General features: G+C 45.9%; 1 protein-coding gene across 3 annotated transcripts in view; it reads right to left on the reverse strand.

Moving 5' to 3' along the window:
- tet3 (tet methylcytosine dioxygenase 3) overlaps window positions 1–19,049 on the reverse strand; it is a 64,773-nt gene that overhangs the window by 36,101 nt on the left and 9,623 nt on the right. Inside the window, exons 1-2 of one of the 3 annotated variants that reach the window (XM_014170939.2) lie at window positions 9,264–9,516; window positions 8,398–8,457 (exon numbers count right to left, since the gene is read on the reverse strand). The exons of 1 other annotated variant lie outside the window; for it this stretch is intronic. Coding sequence is in view for 1 of the 2 variants with exons in the window: in XM_014170937.2 (XP_014026412.1) it covers window positions 8,398–8,457 (60 nt within the window). In the remaining variant the exon portion in view is untranslated. Of the gene's footprint in view, window positions 1–8,397; window positions 8,458–9,263; window positions 9,517–19,049 lie in introns of those variants that run through there. One more of the 3 variants, XM_014170937.2, reaches the window with a different exon arrangement.

A 19,049-nucleotide genomic window follows, 5' to 3' on the forward strand; every position in this document is an offset into this window, starting at 1 on the left:
GGGTTGTGGGTCCGATTCCCACGGTGGACCAGTATGAAGAAAGAAAAAAAAGTATGAAAATGTATGCTCTGGATAGGAGCTTCTGCTAAATGACTCAAATGTAAACAAGGGTCATTGGGTATGGTGAGTGGAACTGAAAGTGTAGCATAGAATACAAATATCTGAGAATCTATCTTTCTGCTCACTCGTTCTCTCGTTCTCTCTGTTTTTCCTTCCTTTGTCTTATTTTATCTCTCACTCTACACTCTTAGAAAAAACAGTTACGTTTTTTTAACAGGGTTTCAGTTGTGTGGCGCCAGACATTTGACAGGCAGCATTTTAATTTACCGGACATTTGAGAAATTTACCGGACCCACATGCATTGGGTGCGTAACCTGATTAGGACGTCCACCCACGGTGCTCAGAATGACAGGAATCACATTTAGATGATGGTAATTCATATTAACAGAACATGCAAATTGTGGATGAAAGGATGTGCCGCCCTTCTTACCGAATTCTGATGGGCACTTTGAACATGTTAGAATGACTGTCCACATTTACTTTTCCTCAACCAACAAGATGAGTAGCGAACAGCAGAATCACTAGCCTATGTCAATCTACTATCACCCATGGCAGAAAAGTGTACCTATTCTATTGGTCAGCTTGTCAAGAAAAAGCCTATTCCAAACCGACTCTGGGACAGTTGTGGGACGATAGATCCCAAATTCATACAACTAGGCTACATTTTCAAAAAACGTTAAAAGGAATGAGTCAGATGCAACAGATCAGAACTTTTAGCTTAAAATGTTGATAGACTATTATTTCTTCGCATTATAAGCGCAACAATGCACACAAGGCAGCAGTCTACGCGGGAATGTTCGTTCCATAATGCAATTAGCAGGAAAACACAGTTGTCAAAAGGGCACGGCACATGAGAGCGGTTTCATGTGACAGAGAGGTAAATATCAATTTGAAATTTAGAAAGAGGTGAGATCTAATAGGCAAAAAGTAGCATGGGTTGCTAATATGACTTGGATTGTGCCTTGGGCTACTGGACAATGAAAGAAAGTTGATATAAAAAATAATTGCCTCCACAAATATGATCTGATTTTGGCTAGGCTATTTTGTAGCAAGGTAAGACATGCCTCATAATATGTCTAAAAATGTTCAGGTTTCAAACAATTAAGTATATGTTTTCAAAATGCATACTGCTTCCAGCTCATTGCAAAGTGGTGTGTGCCGCGCTGATGAAGCCTGCCTTCCGCTGACTATGTATTTGCTGTTTGAGATGCTGTAGCAGTGGCTCTGGCGGTGTCTGACAGATGTTTTGCTCAAAGGCTCTGTATCTGTATGCCGTACACGTGTGATAAATAAAATACATAGCAAATATACGTTACACGCCACGAATTCAATTCCACAAGATTATGCAAAATTAACCTATAGACCGATAAGCATGACCAGTCAAATGTATTTCCATCGACTGGTATGTCCATCAATGAGTAGGGGAAAAAAACTATATTATTTCGCAATTCGATTTTTTCTTTCTTCTTCTCCCTGACAATTGGCCAGCGGCAATTTTATTTATCTGCTTGTCAAAACAAACAAAAAAATTGCCCAAAAGCCAGCTAATACCGGTTAATGGAAACCAGAAGTTTTTACTATTTCTCTGTCTTTCTCCATCCGTTTCTTCTTTCTTTCTCTCTTTTTTTCTTTAACTCTGTACCTGTCCTCTCCTCTGTGTTGTCCCTGACCTGTGAGCTCCTCCTCTGCTCTGGGCAGGGACAGACAGATGGACAGAGAGAGAGAGGGACAGAGATATGGACAGACAGGGGGGACAGAGAGGTACAGACAGATAGACAGAGAGGGACAGAGAGGAACAGGGAAGTGTAGGGTGGCAGTGTAGGGTATCCACCGTGTCATAGCTCCTGACTGCCCTTCCTGACACATGGCACGTGCAAGTCAGCACGCACACACACACAGCCCAGCTGGGAGGGAGAGGTCTGCCTGCCTGCCTGCCCCACTCCACCACTCCTCACAAAGAGAAGGGGAGGTAGGAGGAGAGGAGGAAGGAAAAGGGAGGGGGAGGCCAGGGCGGAGCCACCAAAAACACTCCAGCACCAGCAGAGGGGGAGGAAAGTGAAGGAGGAATAGTGTTTTTGAAAGACTGGTCTTTGTGGGAAAGACTTGGGACTGAACGAAAAATAGAGGGAAATATGAGGAGGCAAGGAATGGGTGGAGGGAAGAGGGTGGAGAGAGGGGGGGAAGAAAGGGTGAAAGGGTTTAAAGTAGTAGTGGAAATAATACCCTTACATACTGTAGTTGACAAGACAGTAGAATTGATAGCAGATGATGTCACAAGTGCGATGAGGTTATACTGTTTAAATCAGTACTAACATTCAGTTGGAACACTTTGGGGAGGAGTCTGACTTGCGACCCATCCATCAAAGACAGACAGACAGACAGACAGACAGACAGACAGACAGACAGACAGACAGACAGACAGACAGACAGACAGACAGACAGACAGACAGACAGACAGACAGACAGACAGACAGACAGACAGACAGACAGACAGACAGACAGACAGACAGACAGACAGACAGACAGACAGACAGACAGACAGACAGACCAGCAGTACAGGGAGGGAAAATATTAGCGAATGAAACAACTACGGTGCAACAACATAACACCTAGGGGGAGGGTTACACTGTGAGCGAAATAGAGAGAGAGACGAGAGAGGGGGGGAGAGATAAAGAGAAGGGGAGAGAGAGAGGGCTAGAGAGGGAGAGGGAGCTAGAGAGAGAAATATATAGAAAGGGGGTTAAAGGGAAAGAATAGGGAGAGAACCTTCCCCAGCCCCTGCACGGCGGCGTGTTGCTAACATTAGCTCCCCATATGTTCAAGCCAAGTGCAGCCCGTTTTAAAAGGTCCAGCGATCTCCTTGCCTGTAGCGCTGCAGAGAACCTAGAGCACCAATTGCCTTGCTCTGTGTCGTGCTTTACATCAACTACTACATACCCTACATATCCAATAACCATGACGTTTGTTGTAAACAAACACTTTCAAGCCACTTGAGGCCATACTGTATCTCCTATAAGTTTGTAGCCTACACTCGTAGAAACAAAAGGTGCTATCTAGAACCTAAAAGGGTTCTTCGGCTGTCTCCATTAGAGAACCTTTTGAAGAACCTTTTTTAGTTCCATGTATAACCCTTTCAACAGAGGGTTCAACATGGAACCCAAAAGATTTCTACCTGAAACCCAAACGTGTTCCACCTGGAACCAAAAAAGGTACTCCTATGGGGACAGTTGAAGAACCCTTTTGGAAGCATTTCTTTTCCTAAGAGTTTAGCCGACAGGATCCATGTGTTTTCACACCAAACTCCAATACTGTATCATGAAAACTAAAAACAGCTACAGGGATAACTTCTAAATCCTGACATGCAGTCATGGTTTGGCGGAGAAAGGCTGTGGATTGGCTGGATTCATTACAGTACTATACACACAGAGCTGGTTCCCAGTCTCCGAGAGAGAGCAGCCAGCAGAGAGGTGAGAATTTAAGACATGAGACAACAGCCTCCTACTCCTCCCTCCATTCATTTTTCATTAACCGTGGCAGGCAGCGGTGCTCGGGCCGCTCAGCCATTCTGTCCTCCAGGAGAAACCAGACGCCATCCGGCACGGACGAGAGCCACAACACTTCAACCACACAGGGCACCGCCAGTGATCCATGCCAGGACTTAAGCCAAGCCACGGGCACTCAGTCAGCCCCACAGACAGGACCCGTGAGGGGGAAGAAACATGACTGGGAACTGGGACGAGCGTCTGTTATAGAGCATTAATTAGAAAGAGACACATTACAAGAGAGCTGTTGATGACAGTCAATCCCTTCTTGACATTTGAGTGGTCCCTGGAGTCTGCATCAGGGGAGGTGAATTAGTGGGTGAATACAGAACATGAATCAAAATGTCATTCAGGATCCCACTGGGGCTCAGTATGTTTCCTGCACATCTTGGTCGGTGAGTAATACGGGGAGACAGACACTTGATTTGAAGTGGTTTGCATAACGGTTTGATGATTTCTGAGTAATAATTATAGAATATCTGACGTAACCAATGGAAACGTAACCATGAGGAATGATTGTTCGTTGTGCTCGACAAGTTTCGTTCTTAAGACGCTGCGAGCTGTCATCTATAGGACCCAAGTGCATTGAGACTCATAACGGGAAGCACTGACACTTGGTCAATCACATTCAAACAATCGGCTCCATTTCTGTCCAATTCCTCTACACGTGGGCACTAGAAAACCCCACCTCCTCAATCCAACAAACAGTAGGTAGATATTTGGCAACAGGCATCAGGACCATGACTACGTTTCCATGCACAGTAATAATTCAACATTAAACTGTGCATGGCAGTGGGCAGATAATGCAATAGTCACCTGCTTTTCTGAGCAATCTTTTGAATTATTAGGACATGTAAACAACTTAAATCGGTGTTCCAGGGGTGTATTTGATCTGCGCATGTGTTAGCCCCAGCCCGAGCGAGCCTCCCTCTTTTGCGCGAATGAAGTGAGTTCAGAACAACTGAATGTATGAAGTGAGTTCAGAACAACTGAATGTATGAAGTGAGTTCAGAACAACTGAATGTATGAAGTGAGTTCAGAACAACTGAATGTATGAAGTGAGTTCAGAACAACTGAATGTATGAAGTGAGTTCAGAACAACTGAATGTATGCGTCTTAGAAGTAGTTTTCACATACAAACTTTATATGTCCGAACTCCGAATCAAATACGCTTCCCAAAAATAACATGGTCGCTGTGGTGGAACGATAATTTTGATCGAGCGATTTTCTGCAGTCCCATCAGGTAGCCTGATTTCAGATATGTCCATGTAAACAGGATTATTGGGGAAATTGATTTGAATTTTTTTTGCAAAGCATGTAAATGTTTTAATTGAACTATTATATTAATCTGACTATCCACAGTATTCACATTATTTTGTGCATGCAACCGTATTCAGTGACAGGTCAACAACAACAAAAAAGACGCTGAATGTAACTAACCTGGAACACCACACGCTTTCTGTAAATACTACACCTACAGATACTGCTACCCCCCCCCCATACACACACACACACACATGCAACCCATCTCATCACAGTTCAAATTACAGTGATGTCATCTGCCACTCACTGTTACCACATAAACTAGGTCACGGTTAACCCTTTCTAATCTAATCGAGGGTGGGGATTCCACAACATGGCTGTGTTCCAAATGGCACCTTATTCCTTATATAGCTAGTGTTTGACTAGGGCCCATAGGAGCAGGTTGTCATTTGGGACACAAAACGGTTCAACCAAACCTGCGAGCGCTGTACTTTCCATTTGTAATCAGAAACACAATGACTAATTCATGTCTTTGCTCCATCTACCTTTCCGGTAAACAGTCTACGTGTATTTGCGCATGGTGCAAGTGCACGTTTGATGATTGAAAAGGAATTAAGTGCATATGAAGAGAAATCACGCCAGCACAGTCTGTTGTAACCTCTCACGTTGCTCTAGTGTTTCCTGAAGAGCTACTACAGAGACCAGTAACCCTTCTAGAGCTGAAACTAAATGTTAGAAAATAGCAGTGTATACTTCAAATGTATACATTATATGTACAGTTGAAGTCGGAAGTTTACATACACCTGAGCCAAATACATTTATACTCAAGTTTTTCACAATTCCTGACATTTAATCCTAGTAAAAATTCCCTACCTTAGGTCAGTTAGGATCACCACTTTATTTTAAGAATGTGAAATGTCAGGGCGTGACAATAATAGTAGAGAGAATGATTTATTTCAGCTTTTATTTATTTCATCACGTTCCCAGTAGGTCAGAAGTTTACATACACTCAATTAGTATTTGGTAGCATTGCCTTTAAATTGTTTAACTTGGGTCAAACGTTTCGGGTAGCCTTCCACAAGCTTCCCACAATAAGTTGGGTGAATTTTGGCCCATTCCTCCCGACAGAGCTGGTGTAACTGAGTCAGGTTTGTAGGCCTCCATGCTCGCACACGCTTTTTCAGTTCTGCCCACAAATGTTCTATGGGATTGAGGTCAGGGCTTTGTGATGGCCATTCCAATACCTTGACTTTGTTGTCCTTAAGCCATTTTGCCACAACTTTGGAGGTATGCTTGGGGTCAATGTCCATTTGGAAGACCCATTTGCGTCCAAGCTTTAATTTCCTGACTGATGTCTTGAGATGTTGCTTCAATATATCCACATATTTTTCCTATCTCATGATGCCATCTATTTTGTGAAGTGCACCAGACCCTCCTGCAGCAAAGCACCCCTACAACATGATGCTGCCACCCCCGTGCTTCACGGTTGGGATGGTGTTCTTCGGCTTGCAAGCGTCAACATTTTTCCTCCAAACATAACCATGGTCATTATGACCAAACAGTTTTATTTTTGTTTCATCAGACCAGAGGACATTTCTCCAAGAAGTACGATCTTTGTCCCCATGTGCAGTTGCAAACCGAAGTCTGGCTTTATTATGGCGGTTTTGGAGCAGTGGCTTCTTCCTTGCTGAGCGGCCCTTTCAGGTTATGTCGATATAGGCACAGTCAACTTAGTGTATGTAAACTTCTGACCCACTGGAATTGTGATACAGTGAATTATAAGTCAAATAATCTGTAAACAATTGTTGGAAAAATTATTTGTGTCATGCACAAAGAAGATGTCCTAACCGACTTGCCAAAACTATAGTTTGTTAACAAGAAATTTGTGGAATGGTTGAAAAAATGATTTTTAATGACTCCAACATAAGTGTATGTAAACTTCCGACTTCAACTACATATATATATATATATATATACATACAATATACAAATATATATGTGTACACTGGAGAATTAAAGAGTGAAAACTAGATTTTTATAGAGTGCTTCTTCAACAGGGCGTTGTTTGTGTGGATGTATGAGCCAGTCTTGACTATTTTCCAGAATGATCCTTGAATCATGACAACAACAGATGGTGACCAACAGCCTTAGCTGATGAGAAGTATGTGTCAGCACTTGGACTTTAAGAAGTTCACTGAGTTCAAAAGTAGCATGAAAACCAATTCCCTGACTGTCTGAACATGTATAACTGAAACCGAAGATCATTAGCACAACAAGAAAAGCCTACGGCTAAATTTGAATCTCCTTCCTCATATTCAACTGATCATCAACATGCCAAAACTCAACTTTGACAACCGATCTTACAATGAAAGAATCCATTCAAAAACAAGACATACGTCAGAATACTGGACATTGATTAGCTATGCCAGTCTCTATAAACAGATTGCCAGTTCAGCGACAGCATGGACGGAATCCTCCGTCTGAACCCATAGCTCAGAGATTTACCTCGTATATAAACACACAAGCGTGCCACGACTTGGCAGACCAGAGAACAGCAGCGCGCCAGCACTTAGAGGCCACGTGCTAGAGGTTACTATAGTACACACACACACACACACACACACACACACACACACACACACACACACACACACACACACACACACACACACACACACAGCCAGATAATCATGTGCGCATGCGTGTCTGTCTGACCCACTAACTTTTACTCCCTCGGTTGACTTCTGAACTCTGAGAGGAGGGCCCGCTCCCTGGCTCCTGAACCTGTGGGTACGGTTCCTCCTCCTCTCCTCCTCCTCTCATCCTCATCCTCCTCCTCCTCTCGCTGGCCGCCTCTCTCATCACATGCCTGCCTCTGCCGCCAATCGCCGCCCAGCCCGGGACGCTTTAAACCCGGCCCAGCCTCGCCGCCTGCCACTTAATCACAGCGACCTAGCACAAAACGCAGCCGCCAGATAAAGCCTGCGCTCTGAGCTAGCAGCCATGCAGCCAGCTACAGGGTGAAGATAACTAACTAACTACACACTGCACCGCGCCACAGTATAAGTCTGTTCACACGCCTGCCTTTAAAGGCCTCTCCTCTCCTGTGAGACGGAGCTCAGACAACTCTGAACACAAACCACACGTGGTCACCGGCGTGAGCGCCAACAGACAGATGACATGTGGATGTCTATTTACGGTCTGTCTGTTTGTTGATCAAGGGCTAGTTAAAGCTCCCTGATATAAGTGCACGCGTGCACACAAACACACACACAAACACACACCGGTTTCTGCAGCACTATATGCCCTTCCTCCCTTCTAACATCTGCAAGCCTCCTACAAACAGAACAGACACACAGGGAAATCGCAGACAGATGACAGCCCAGATGACAGCCCTCCCCCCCACTGCAGTAACACAAGGACTGAAGCCCTCCAATCCCACTAATAACCCAGAAATACAGCACATAATACGCTGTCTGACAGACTAGCTCTGTCTCAACGCTATCTGCTCCAGGTGGAGTCTTCCTCTTACCTCTGTTGCCAGACTGGGCTTTACCGACCAGGCTTTACTGTAGTCCTCAATATGTCCCACCTTACCAGCCATTCAGGAGAGTGAGAAAGGGAGAAGGAGAGAGAGGGAGGGAGGGAGGGAGGGAGGGAGAGAGAGAAATGGGGGGAGAATAACAATCAATCGAACAATGCGACAAGAGCTTTCCAAAGAGACGTGTCAATCCAGACAACATGAGCGCCTAAAGAATACCCCGTCTATATAACCCCCTTCTCATATTCTCTCCTCCTGACAGGAAAGGAACCTAACACATATCACTTCTATTTGCCTTCAAATGGCAAGCCAAGCCGGCGCTTCCCCACTGCTCTGAGCGAGTATGAGAGACAGTGAGAGAGCAAGGATTCTATTTTAATGATAGAATTATGTAATGCATCATGAACGAGGAGGATAGCCTCTATTCACGATTGTAGCAATGTGCCTTTGAATATCACCATGACAACATATACATCTACCATATTTCTGTAAATGGTCATGCATTATAACGTCTTTATAATTCATAGACATTATTCATGTATAGATTACTGTCAATACGACGATAATAACACGTTTAAAGTATCAACTCCAATACACTACAAAGGGGTTGTAACAGTAACAGCAGTAATAATGGAAGTCCTGAAACAATGAACACAGAATAGCAGCAGTGTACATTGGATATGCCCCTCTAACCACTTCTAGCTGTTTAGAGTACCGGCAGTGTGTTGTCTCCAGCTAACCCTCCTGGTCTCTCCACCCCCCTCTCCTCTATCTCAAATAAACCCCACAGACTCCCCTCTCTCTCTCCCGGCTCTCTGTGTCCCTGTCCGGCATTCTGCCTGGTAATTAATATTTACCCAGTGTGCCAATCTGTCTTGGTGTGCTGCTCTCTCTCTCCGTCGGCTGGCCGTATCCCCATCAGAAGACTCAAGCTCCCTCTCGTCTAACCTCTACTATCACACTCTCTCTCTCTCGCTCTCTCTAGTCTGTGCTCCAACCCATTCAGGAAGCCATCTTGTGTTTTTAATCCTGTTTTACATTAGCCCTAGTACACACACATTCTCTCCCTCCCTCCCTCTCTCTCTCTCTCTCTCTCCCTCCCTCCCTCCCTCCCTCCCTCCCTCCCTCGTTCCCCTATGCTAATAGGTCTACCGCACACGCACGCACGAGTGAGGATTTTTTTTCAAACCCAGCCTCTGTGATCGTTTTCACTGCTGCTCTACACACTACCTCCCCCCGTTCCTTCTCCTTTCTTTAAACCCCCCTCCTCTCTTTCTCAGTCTTTCCATCGAGTAAAACTAACTGCACTCGTGATGTGAATACACCCCCCCCCCCACCCGCTCTTCAACAATACACTCGCATGAACACACGCACACACACACGGCCGGCGCAAACGTCACGCTACACACCGCACACAAAGAGAGTCAAGCAACCAATCAGCGGCCGGCCTGAGCTCTGCTGCTAGGGTGAAAGAGAGAGAGAGTGAGAGAGAGGGAGGGGGGGGGGTGGCTGTGTATGCTTGCTTGCACATGCAGTCCTATATCGAGTTAGTGAGAATAACACAGAGAAAGAGAGAGAAAGAGAGAGATAGACGGAAGGTGGACTGGGGGATGGGACCTCTCTATGGCTGTCAATTATCTCCTTGAGCTCGGCTTCCCTAAACAATGCCTCTGGTATGTGGTATCGCTGAGGACCATCTGTGTCAGGGTTGCCTGCAATAACTGGACTGGACTACAGTGCACACACACACACACACACACACACACACACACACACACACACACACACACACACACACACACACACACACACACACACACACACACACACACACACACACTCTCTGTGTACCGGGGAACAGACACTTACACAGCACCACAGCCATTTAAACATGCTGACTCAAGATTCACACACGCTGACATAATGTAGCAAACATTTCTGAATTGTGCAAATGTATGGAAATGTGTAAAAACGTAACACAAGGTAGAATGTGAAACGTATTTCTGTACCGTGTGAACACTTTGCGTTGCACAGGTCATTGACAAAAGTTGAAATGAAATGAAAGAAAACACACTGCCTAATGAGTATCATTCTGATAGACTAAATAACCCCCAAGGTTGTACAACAAAATAACTTCCCCTCCATTCTGAGTTGTTCTCTTTTAGGAAACTTACCCTACAAGATGAACATACCGATCATATTTAGGAGGTCTGGGGTGGGGGGGGGGGTGTTTTGTTTATGTTGGTTTAAAGGGAGAGAGATCTGCTAGTACCGTCTCAGACGCAGGTAAAATATGCTCTCGGTTTAGTTTTCACTGACACTAGTAATGTGCCTCAATGCCAGCCAACTACTGAACACATTTGTATCTGCGTTTTACCAGTATCTTCTACTTTCAAGTCTAGGTGAAGGAGGACAAGTGGCCGTTGTAATGTCCAAGCTTCACAGAGTGCCAGGCAACTGTAGCGACGATGTATATGGGCTTACCTGGATTCATTGTTGTTAGTTACACAGGTTTACTGGCAATCTCTTTTGAGAGAAGTATAAAAACATTTTAAACAGCCATTTAGTCAAAAGAAAAAAGCACAAATCACAAAAATAAAGAGAACGAGTTCATGTTGAAGACAGAGAGAGAACGACAGAGAGAGAGAGAACGACTGAGAGAGAGAGAACGACTGAGAGAGAGAGAACGACTGAGAGAGAGAGAACGACAGAGAGAGAGAACGACTGAGAGAGAGAGTGGTAGTAAAACAAGCAGCCAGTCAGTGACACAGCGTTTGTGATGCCTGTCTGAGCCTCAGCCTCTTATATGGCTGGCGTGGAAATTCCCTGCTCTGACGTCACTCAGAGTGTGTGTGTGTGTGTGTGTGTGTGTGTGTGTGTTTGTAGTAAGCGGTACAGCAAGAGCGGCTGCGCAGCGTGTTTGTGTTATGGGTGGCGACCGAGCAACGTCATGTATCTGCCGGCGTGCCGTGGTTCCGTTGTGTGGCGCGCTTAAATTATCCCTCCAACATGAGTGATACAAATATCTGTAATAAAGTCCATTAGAGTCGCGTGTCTGAGTCGAGGCTAACGCCGGAAGTTTGTGGACCACTCTGCCTTACGTAGTGTAGTCTATATCTCCAACTCATCTCAATACTCAGCACTGACTGATCTGATTACGCTGCACCTGGCCTCCCCAGACAGGCCTCCCCATTTTCTCACACACACACACACACACACACACACACACACACACACACACACACACACACACACACACACACACACACACACACACACACACACACACACACACACACACACACCATCTGCTCAATGACATTACTGTAATCCTGTTGTATAAATAAACCCCAGCCCCCCAACTCAATCTCAGCTAATTCCAACGTACTCTGTATGTCAGTCTCCCTCACCCCCACAAATGACAGATTATTGTCTGGTAACCAGGACGGCACCATCCTCCCTACCAACTTTGGTTACAACAAATTGAACAAGTGAAGCAAGAATGAGTGGTGTTCAGTCTGGTGTAACCAGGGCTACCAACCCGGCAACCCTCCAATATTCTCCTCACTCACCCAGACCTGTGACAACCCACTCCCACTCCCACACCCCTCTAGACTAGGACAAGAATCAGGGGGAGGGAGACTCATTACAATTACTTTAACAATGAGTTGTAAAAATCAGCAACTCATAGTGAGGAGGGTAGGGGGAGGAGTGGAAAGAGGTGGCCGGCTGTAATTACAACACTATTAACAGTATTAATTAACTAACACTCCGACTTCCCACCCCCGTCCTGTCCTGTCCTTCTCCCCTCTACTCTCCTGTCCTGTCCTTCTCCCCTCCTGTCCTCTACTCTCCTGTCCTCTACTCTCCTGTCCTGTCCTTCTCCCCTCCTGTCCTCTACTCTCCTGTCCTGTCCTTCTCCCCTCCTGTCCTCTACTCTCCTGTCCTGTCCTTCTCCCCTCCTGTCCTCTACTCTCCTGTCCTGTCCTTCTCCCCTCCTGTCCTCTACTCTCCTGTCCTGTCCTTCTCCCCTCCTGTCCTCTACTCTCCTGTGATGTCCTTGTCCTGTTCTCTCCTCCTGTCCTCTCTAAATGACCTTTCTGGGTTATTTAGCCTTGGGCTAAACAAAAGTGGCAGTAGACATACAAACACCATATGCATCTTTAAAGACGGAGTAATGTACATAGGCTATACTAGTCTTGCGTGGCCGTCCTTCCAAATGATAAGCCTGGCCTCCTATGCCTAAGACAATAGAGGTGTAAACACCACGAGATGTGTGGCCAGACCTCGTGTCTGGAGAGGAGAATAATGGACAGAGATGATGGGATGTGGTTGCCAAGGCGATGGGGACACAGTTGGTGGACTCACACAGGGGCCAGAGAAGACAGAAGAGGAGAGGGGGATGTGAGGAGAGAGAGACGTTCAACCTCTGCTCAATATAGTTCACCTAAAGAGCACAGCTACAGCTTCCTCTCTCTGTCTATCCTACTCACTGCTGGCCTAACCATTACAATCTTACACTGTAAATAGAGTTGAAGTCGGAAGTTTACATACACCTTAGCCAAATACATTTATACTCAGTTTTTCACAATTCCTGACATTTAATCCTAGTAAAAATTCCCTGTCTTAGGTCAGTTAGGATCACCACTTTATTTTAAGAATGTGAAATGTCAGAATAATTGTAACGCTCGTCGTAAGGAGTAGACCAAGGTGCAGCGTGTTGAGTGCTCATGATAAATATTTATTATTAACTCAGAACACTATACAAAAAACAATAAACAAAGAAACACGAACATCATGTTCTGCAGGCTTCACTGAGCAATACAAAAACATGATCCCACACAGAAGGAGGGAAAAGGGCTGCCTAAGTATGATTCCTAATCAGAGACAACGATAGACAGCTGCCTCTGATTAGGAACCATACTCGGCTCAACACAAAGAAATAGAAAACATAGACTGGCATAGAATGCTCACCCCACATCACACCCTGACCTAACACAAAAAAAGGAAAAATAAACGGCAATCTAAGGTCAGGGCGTGACAGTACCCCCCCCAAAGGTGCGGACTCCCGGCCGCAAACCTGAACCTATAGGGGAGGGTCCGGGTGGGCATCTACTCTTGGCAGCGGCTCTGGTTTGGGGCGTAGCCCCCAATCCGCCCGCTGATCCCTCCGCTCTTGTGTCTCCGGAGGAACCAGACCGTGGATCCTCGCCGGAGGCTCAGAACTGGAACCCCCCGCTGGAGGTTCTGGACTGCAGACCGTCGCTGAAAACTCTGGACTGCAGACCGTCGCTGAAGACTCTGGACTGCAGACCGCCGCTGAAGACTCTGGACTGCAGACCGCCGCTGAAGACTCTGGACTGCAGACCGCCGCTGAAGACTCTGGACTGCAGACCGCCGCTGAAGACTCTGGACTGCAGACCGCCGCTGAAGACTCTGGACTGCAGACCGCCGCTGAAGACTCTGGACTGCAGACCGCCGCTGAAGACTCTGGACTGCAGACCGCCGCTGAAGACTCTGGACTGCAGAACGCCGCTGAAGACTCTGGACTGCAGAACGCCGCTGAAGACTCTGGACTGCAGACCGCCGCTGAAGACTCTGGACTGCAGACCGTCGCTGGAAGTTCCAGACTGGGAACTGTCGCCGGAAGCTCTGGACTGGGGACAAATTCTCCCTCTTCTCCCGGATTGGCTCTGGTTCACTCCTCTGCCGACTGCTTCATGTGCCCCCCCCCCCGGCTCTTTTCTCCTGCCACTATTCCTTCCAAAGTCCACGATATATTCCTCCTAATTTCCTCAAAAGTTCACTGGTCCGCCCCAAGCTGCTTGGTCATATTGAGGTGGGATCTTCTGTAACTCTCCTCGTAAGGAGTAGACCAAGGTGCAGCGTGCTCATGATAAATATTTATTATTAACTCAGAACACTATACAAAAAACAATAAACAAAGAAACACGAACATCATGTTCTGCAGGCTTCACTGAGCAATACAAAAACAAGATCCCACACAGAAGGAGGGAAAAGGGCTGCCTAAGTATGATTCCTAATCAGAGACAACGATAGACAGCTGCCTCTGATTAGGAACCATACTCGGCTCAACACAAAGAAATAGAAAACATAGACTGGCATAGAATGCTCACCCCACATCACACCCTGACCTAACACAAAAAAAGGAAAAATAAACGGCAATCTAAGGTCAGGGCGTGACAGTACCCCCCCCCAAAGGTGCGGACTCCCGGCCGCAAACCTGAACCTATAGGGGAGGGTCCGGGTGGGCATCTACTCTTGGCAGCGGCTCTGGTTTGGGGCGTAGCCCCCAATCCGCCCGCTGATCCCTCCGCTCGTGTCTCCGGAGGAACCAGACCGTGGATCCTCGCCGGAGGCTCAGAACTGGAACCCCCCGCTGGAGGTTCTGGACTGCAGACCGCCGCTGAAAACTCTGGACTGCAGACCGCCGCTGAAGACTCTGGACTGCAGACCGCCGCTGAAGACTCTGGACTGCAGACCGCCGCTGAAGACTCTGGACTGCAGACCGCCGCTGAAGACTCTGGACTGCAGACCGCCGCTGAAGACTATTGACTGCAGACCGCCGCTGAAGACTCTGGACTGCAGACCGCCGCTGAAGACTCTGGACTGCAGACCGCCGCTGAAGACTCTGGACTGCAGACCGCCGCTGAAGACTCTGGACTGCAGAACGCCGCTGAAGACTCTGGACTGCAGAATGCCGCTGAAGACTCTGGACTGCAGACCGCCGCTGAAGACTCTGGACTGCAGACCGTCGCTGGAAGTTCCAGACTGGGAACTGTCGCCGGAAGCTCTGGACTGGGGACAAATTCTCCCTCTTCTCCCGGATTGGCTCTGGTTCACTCCTCTGCCGACTGCTTCATGTGCCCCCCCCCCCCTCCCCGGCTCTTTTCTCCTGCCACTATTCCTTCCAAAGTCCACGATATATTCCTCCTAATTTCCTCAAAAGTTCACTGGTCCGCCCCAAGCTGCTTGGTCATATTGAGGTGGGATCTTCTGTAACTCTCCTCGTAAGGAGTAGACCAAGGTGCAGCGTGCTCATGATAAATATTTATTATTAACTCAGAACACTATACAAAAAACAATAAACAAAGAAACACGAACATCATGTTCTGCAGGCTTCACTGAGCAATACAAAAACATGATCCCACACAGAAGGAGGGAAAAGGGCTGCCTAAGTATGATTCCTAATCAGAGACAACGATAGACTCTGATTAGGAACCACACTCGGCTCAACACAAAGAAATAGAAAACATAGACTGGCATAGAATGCCCACCCGACATCACACCCTGACCTAACCCAAAAAAGGAAAAATACATGGCAAAGGTCAGGGCGTGACAATAATAGTAGTGAGAATGATTTATTTCAGCTTTTGTTTCTTTCATCACATTCCCAGTGGGTCAGAAGTTTACATACACTCAATTAGTATTCGGTAGCATTGCCTTTAAATTGTTTAACTTGGGTCAAACGTTTTGGGTAGCCTTCCACAAGATTCCCACAATAAGTTGGGTGAATTTTGGCCCACTCCTCCTGACAGAGCTGGTGTAACTGAGTCAGGTTTGTAGGCCTCCTTACTCGCACACGCTTTTTCAGTTCTGCCAAGAAAATGTTTATGGGATTGAGGTCAGGGCTTTGTGACGGCCACTCCAATACCTTGACTTTGTTGTCCTTCAGCCATTTTGCCACAACTTTGCAAGTATGCTTGTGGTCATTGTCCATTTGGAAGACCCATTTGCGACCAAGCTTTAACTTCCTGACTGATGTCTTGAGATGTTGCTTCAATATATCCACATATTTTTCCTATCTCATGATGCCATCTATTTTGTGAAGTGCACCAGACCCTCCTGCAGCAAAGCACCCCCACAACATGATGCTGCCACCCCCGTGCTTCACGGTTGGGATGGTGTTCTTTGGCTTGCAAGCATCAACATTTTTCCTCCAAACATAACGATGGTCAGTATGGCCAAACAGTTTTATTTTTGTTTCATCAGACCAGAGGACATTTCTCCAAAAAGTATAATCTTTGTCCCCATGTGCAGTTGCAAACCGTTGTCTGGCATTTTTATGGCAGTTTTGGAGCAGTGGCTTCTTCCTTGCTGAGCGGCCTTTCAGGTTATGTCGATATAGGACTCGTTTTACCTTGGATATAGATACTTTTGTACCTGTTTCCTCCAACATCTTCACAAGGTCTTTTGCTGTTGTTCTGGGATTGATTTGCACTTTTCGCACCAAAGTAAGTTCATCTCTAGGAGACAGAACGTGTCTCCTTCCTGAGCGGTATGATGGCTGTGTGGTCCCATGGCGTTTATAGTTGCGTACTATTGTTTGTACAGATGAACGTGGTACCTTCAGGCGTTTGGAAATTTCTCCCACGGATGAACCAGACTTGTGGAGGTCTCCAATTCTTTTTCTGAGGTCTTGGCTGATTTCTTTTGATTTTCCCATGATGTCAAGCAAAGAGGCACTGAGTTTGAAGGTAGGCTTGAAATACATCCAAAGGTACACCTCCAATTGACTCAAATTATGTCAATTAGCCTATCAGAAGCTTCTAAAGCCATGACATGATTTTCTGGAATTTTCCAAGCTGTTTAAAGGCACAGTCAACTTAGTGTATTTAAACTTCTGACCCACTGGAATTGGGATACAGTGAATTATAAGTGAAATAATCTGTCTGTAAACAATTGTTGGAAAAATTACTTGTGTCATGCACAAATTAGATGTCCTAACCGACTTGCCAAAACTAGTTTGTTAACAAGAAATTTGTGGAGTGGTTGAAAAACGAGGTTTAATGACTCCAACCTAAGTGTATGTAAACTTCCGACTTCAACTGTATATACTGAACAGAAATATAAACACATCATGTAAAGTGTTGGTGCCATGTTTCATGAGCTGAAATAAAAGATCTCACAAATTGTCCATGCGCACAAAAAGCTTATTTCTCTAAAATGTTGTGCACAAATTTGTTTACATGCCTATTCATGAGCATTTCTTCTTTACCAAGATAATCCATCCACCTGACAGGTGTGGCATATCAAGAAGCTGATTAAACAGCATCATCATTACACAGGTGCACTTTGTGCTGGGGGCAATAAAAGGCCACTCTAAAATATACAGTTTTGACACACAACACAATGCCACAGATGTCTCAAGTTTTGAGGGAGCGTGCAATTGGCATGCTGACTGCAGGAATGTCCACCAGAGCTGTTGTCAGATAATTTAATGTTCATTTCTCTACCATAAGCTGCCTCCGTCATTTTAAGGAATTTGGTAGTACGTCTAACCAGTCTCAAAACCGCAGACCACGTGTAACCTCGCCAGACAGGGACCTCCACATCGGGCTTCTTAACGTGCAGGATCGTCTAAGACCAGACACCCGGACAGCTGATGAAACTATAGGTTTGCACAACCGAAGAATTTCTGCACAAACTGTGAGAAACCATCTCAGGGAAGCTCATCTGCGTGCTCGTCGTCCTCACCAGGCTCTTGACCTGACTGCAGTTCGATGTCGAAACTGACTTCAGTGGGCAAATGCTCACCTTCGATGGCCACTGGCACACTGGAGAAGTGAATGAATCCCGGTTTCAACTTTATTTACCGATGGCAGACAGCGTATATGGCTTCATGTGGGCGAGCGGTTTGCTGATGTCAACGTTGTGAACAGAGTGCCCCATGGTGGTGGTGGGGTTATGGTATGGGCAGGCATAAGCTACGAACAACAAACACAATTGCATTTTATCAATGGCAATTTAAATTAACAGAGATACCGTGACGAGATCCTGAGGCCATTGTCGTTACATTCATCCACCACCATCATCACATGTTTCAGCATGATAACGCACAGGTCCGTGTCGCAAGGATCTGTACACAATTCCTGGAAGCTGAAAATGTCCCAGTTCTTCCATGGACTGCATACTCACCAGACATGTCACCCATTGAGCATGTTTGGGATGCTCTGGATCGACGTGTACGACAGCGTGTCCCACTTCCCGTCAATATCCAGCTACTTCGCACAGTCATTGAAGAGAACTAGGACCACATTCCACAGGCCACAATCAACAGCCTGACCAACTCTATGCGAAGGAGATGTCTCGCGCTGCATGAGGCAAATGGTGGTCACACCAGATACTGACTGGTTTTCTGATCCACGCCCCCTACCTTTTTTTATGGTATCTGTGACCAACAGATTCATATCTGTATTCCCAGTCGTGAAATCCACAGATTAAGGCCTAATGAATTTATTTCAATTGACTGATTTCCTCTAATGAACTGTAACTAAGTAAAACCTTTGAAATTGTTGCATGTTGCGTTTATATTTTTGTTCAGTGTAGTTTGTGTTATGTCATGGCCTTATAGTCTAATGCTTAAACACATATGTAAACAAATACACATGTACACAAACATGTACACAAACACACATGTACACATACATGTAAGTACATACAATCACCCACCCTCTTTCCCTGTGAGGGGATTGTCAGGTTCAGACAGACAAGACATTATTAGTCACATATCATCTATAACTCTGATCTCTCCAATCACACTGTTACCAGGGTGCAATGGTCTGTTTCTATGAGAAAATCACCATCAATATCATATACAGATGTGCTCAAATATGTTGGTA

The sequence above is a fragment of the Salmo salar genome, chromosome ssa24 (genome assembly GCF_905237065.1).
Source record: "Salmo salar chromosome ssa24, Ssal_v3.1, whole genome shotgun sequence".
In the NCBI taxonomy this organism is placed as follows: Eukaryota; Metazoa; Chordata; class Actinopteri; order Salmoniformes; family Salmonidae; genus Salmo; species Salmo salar.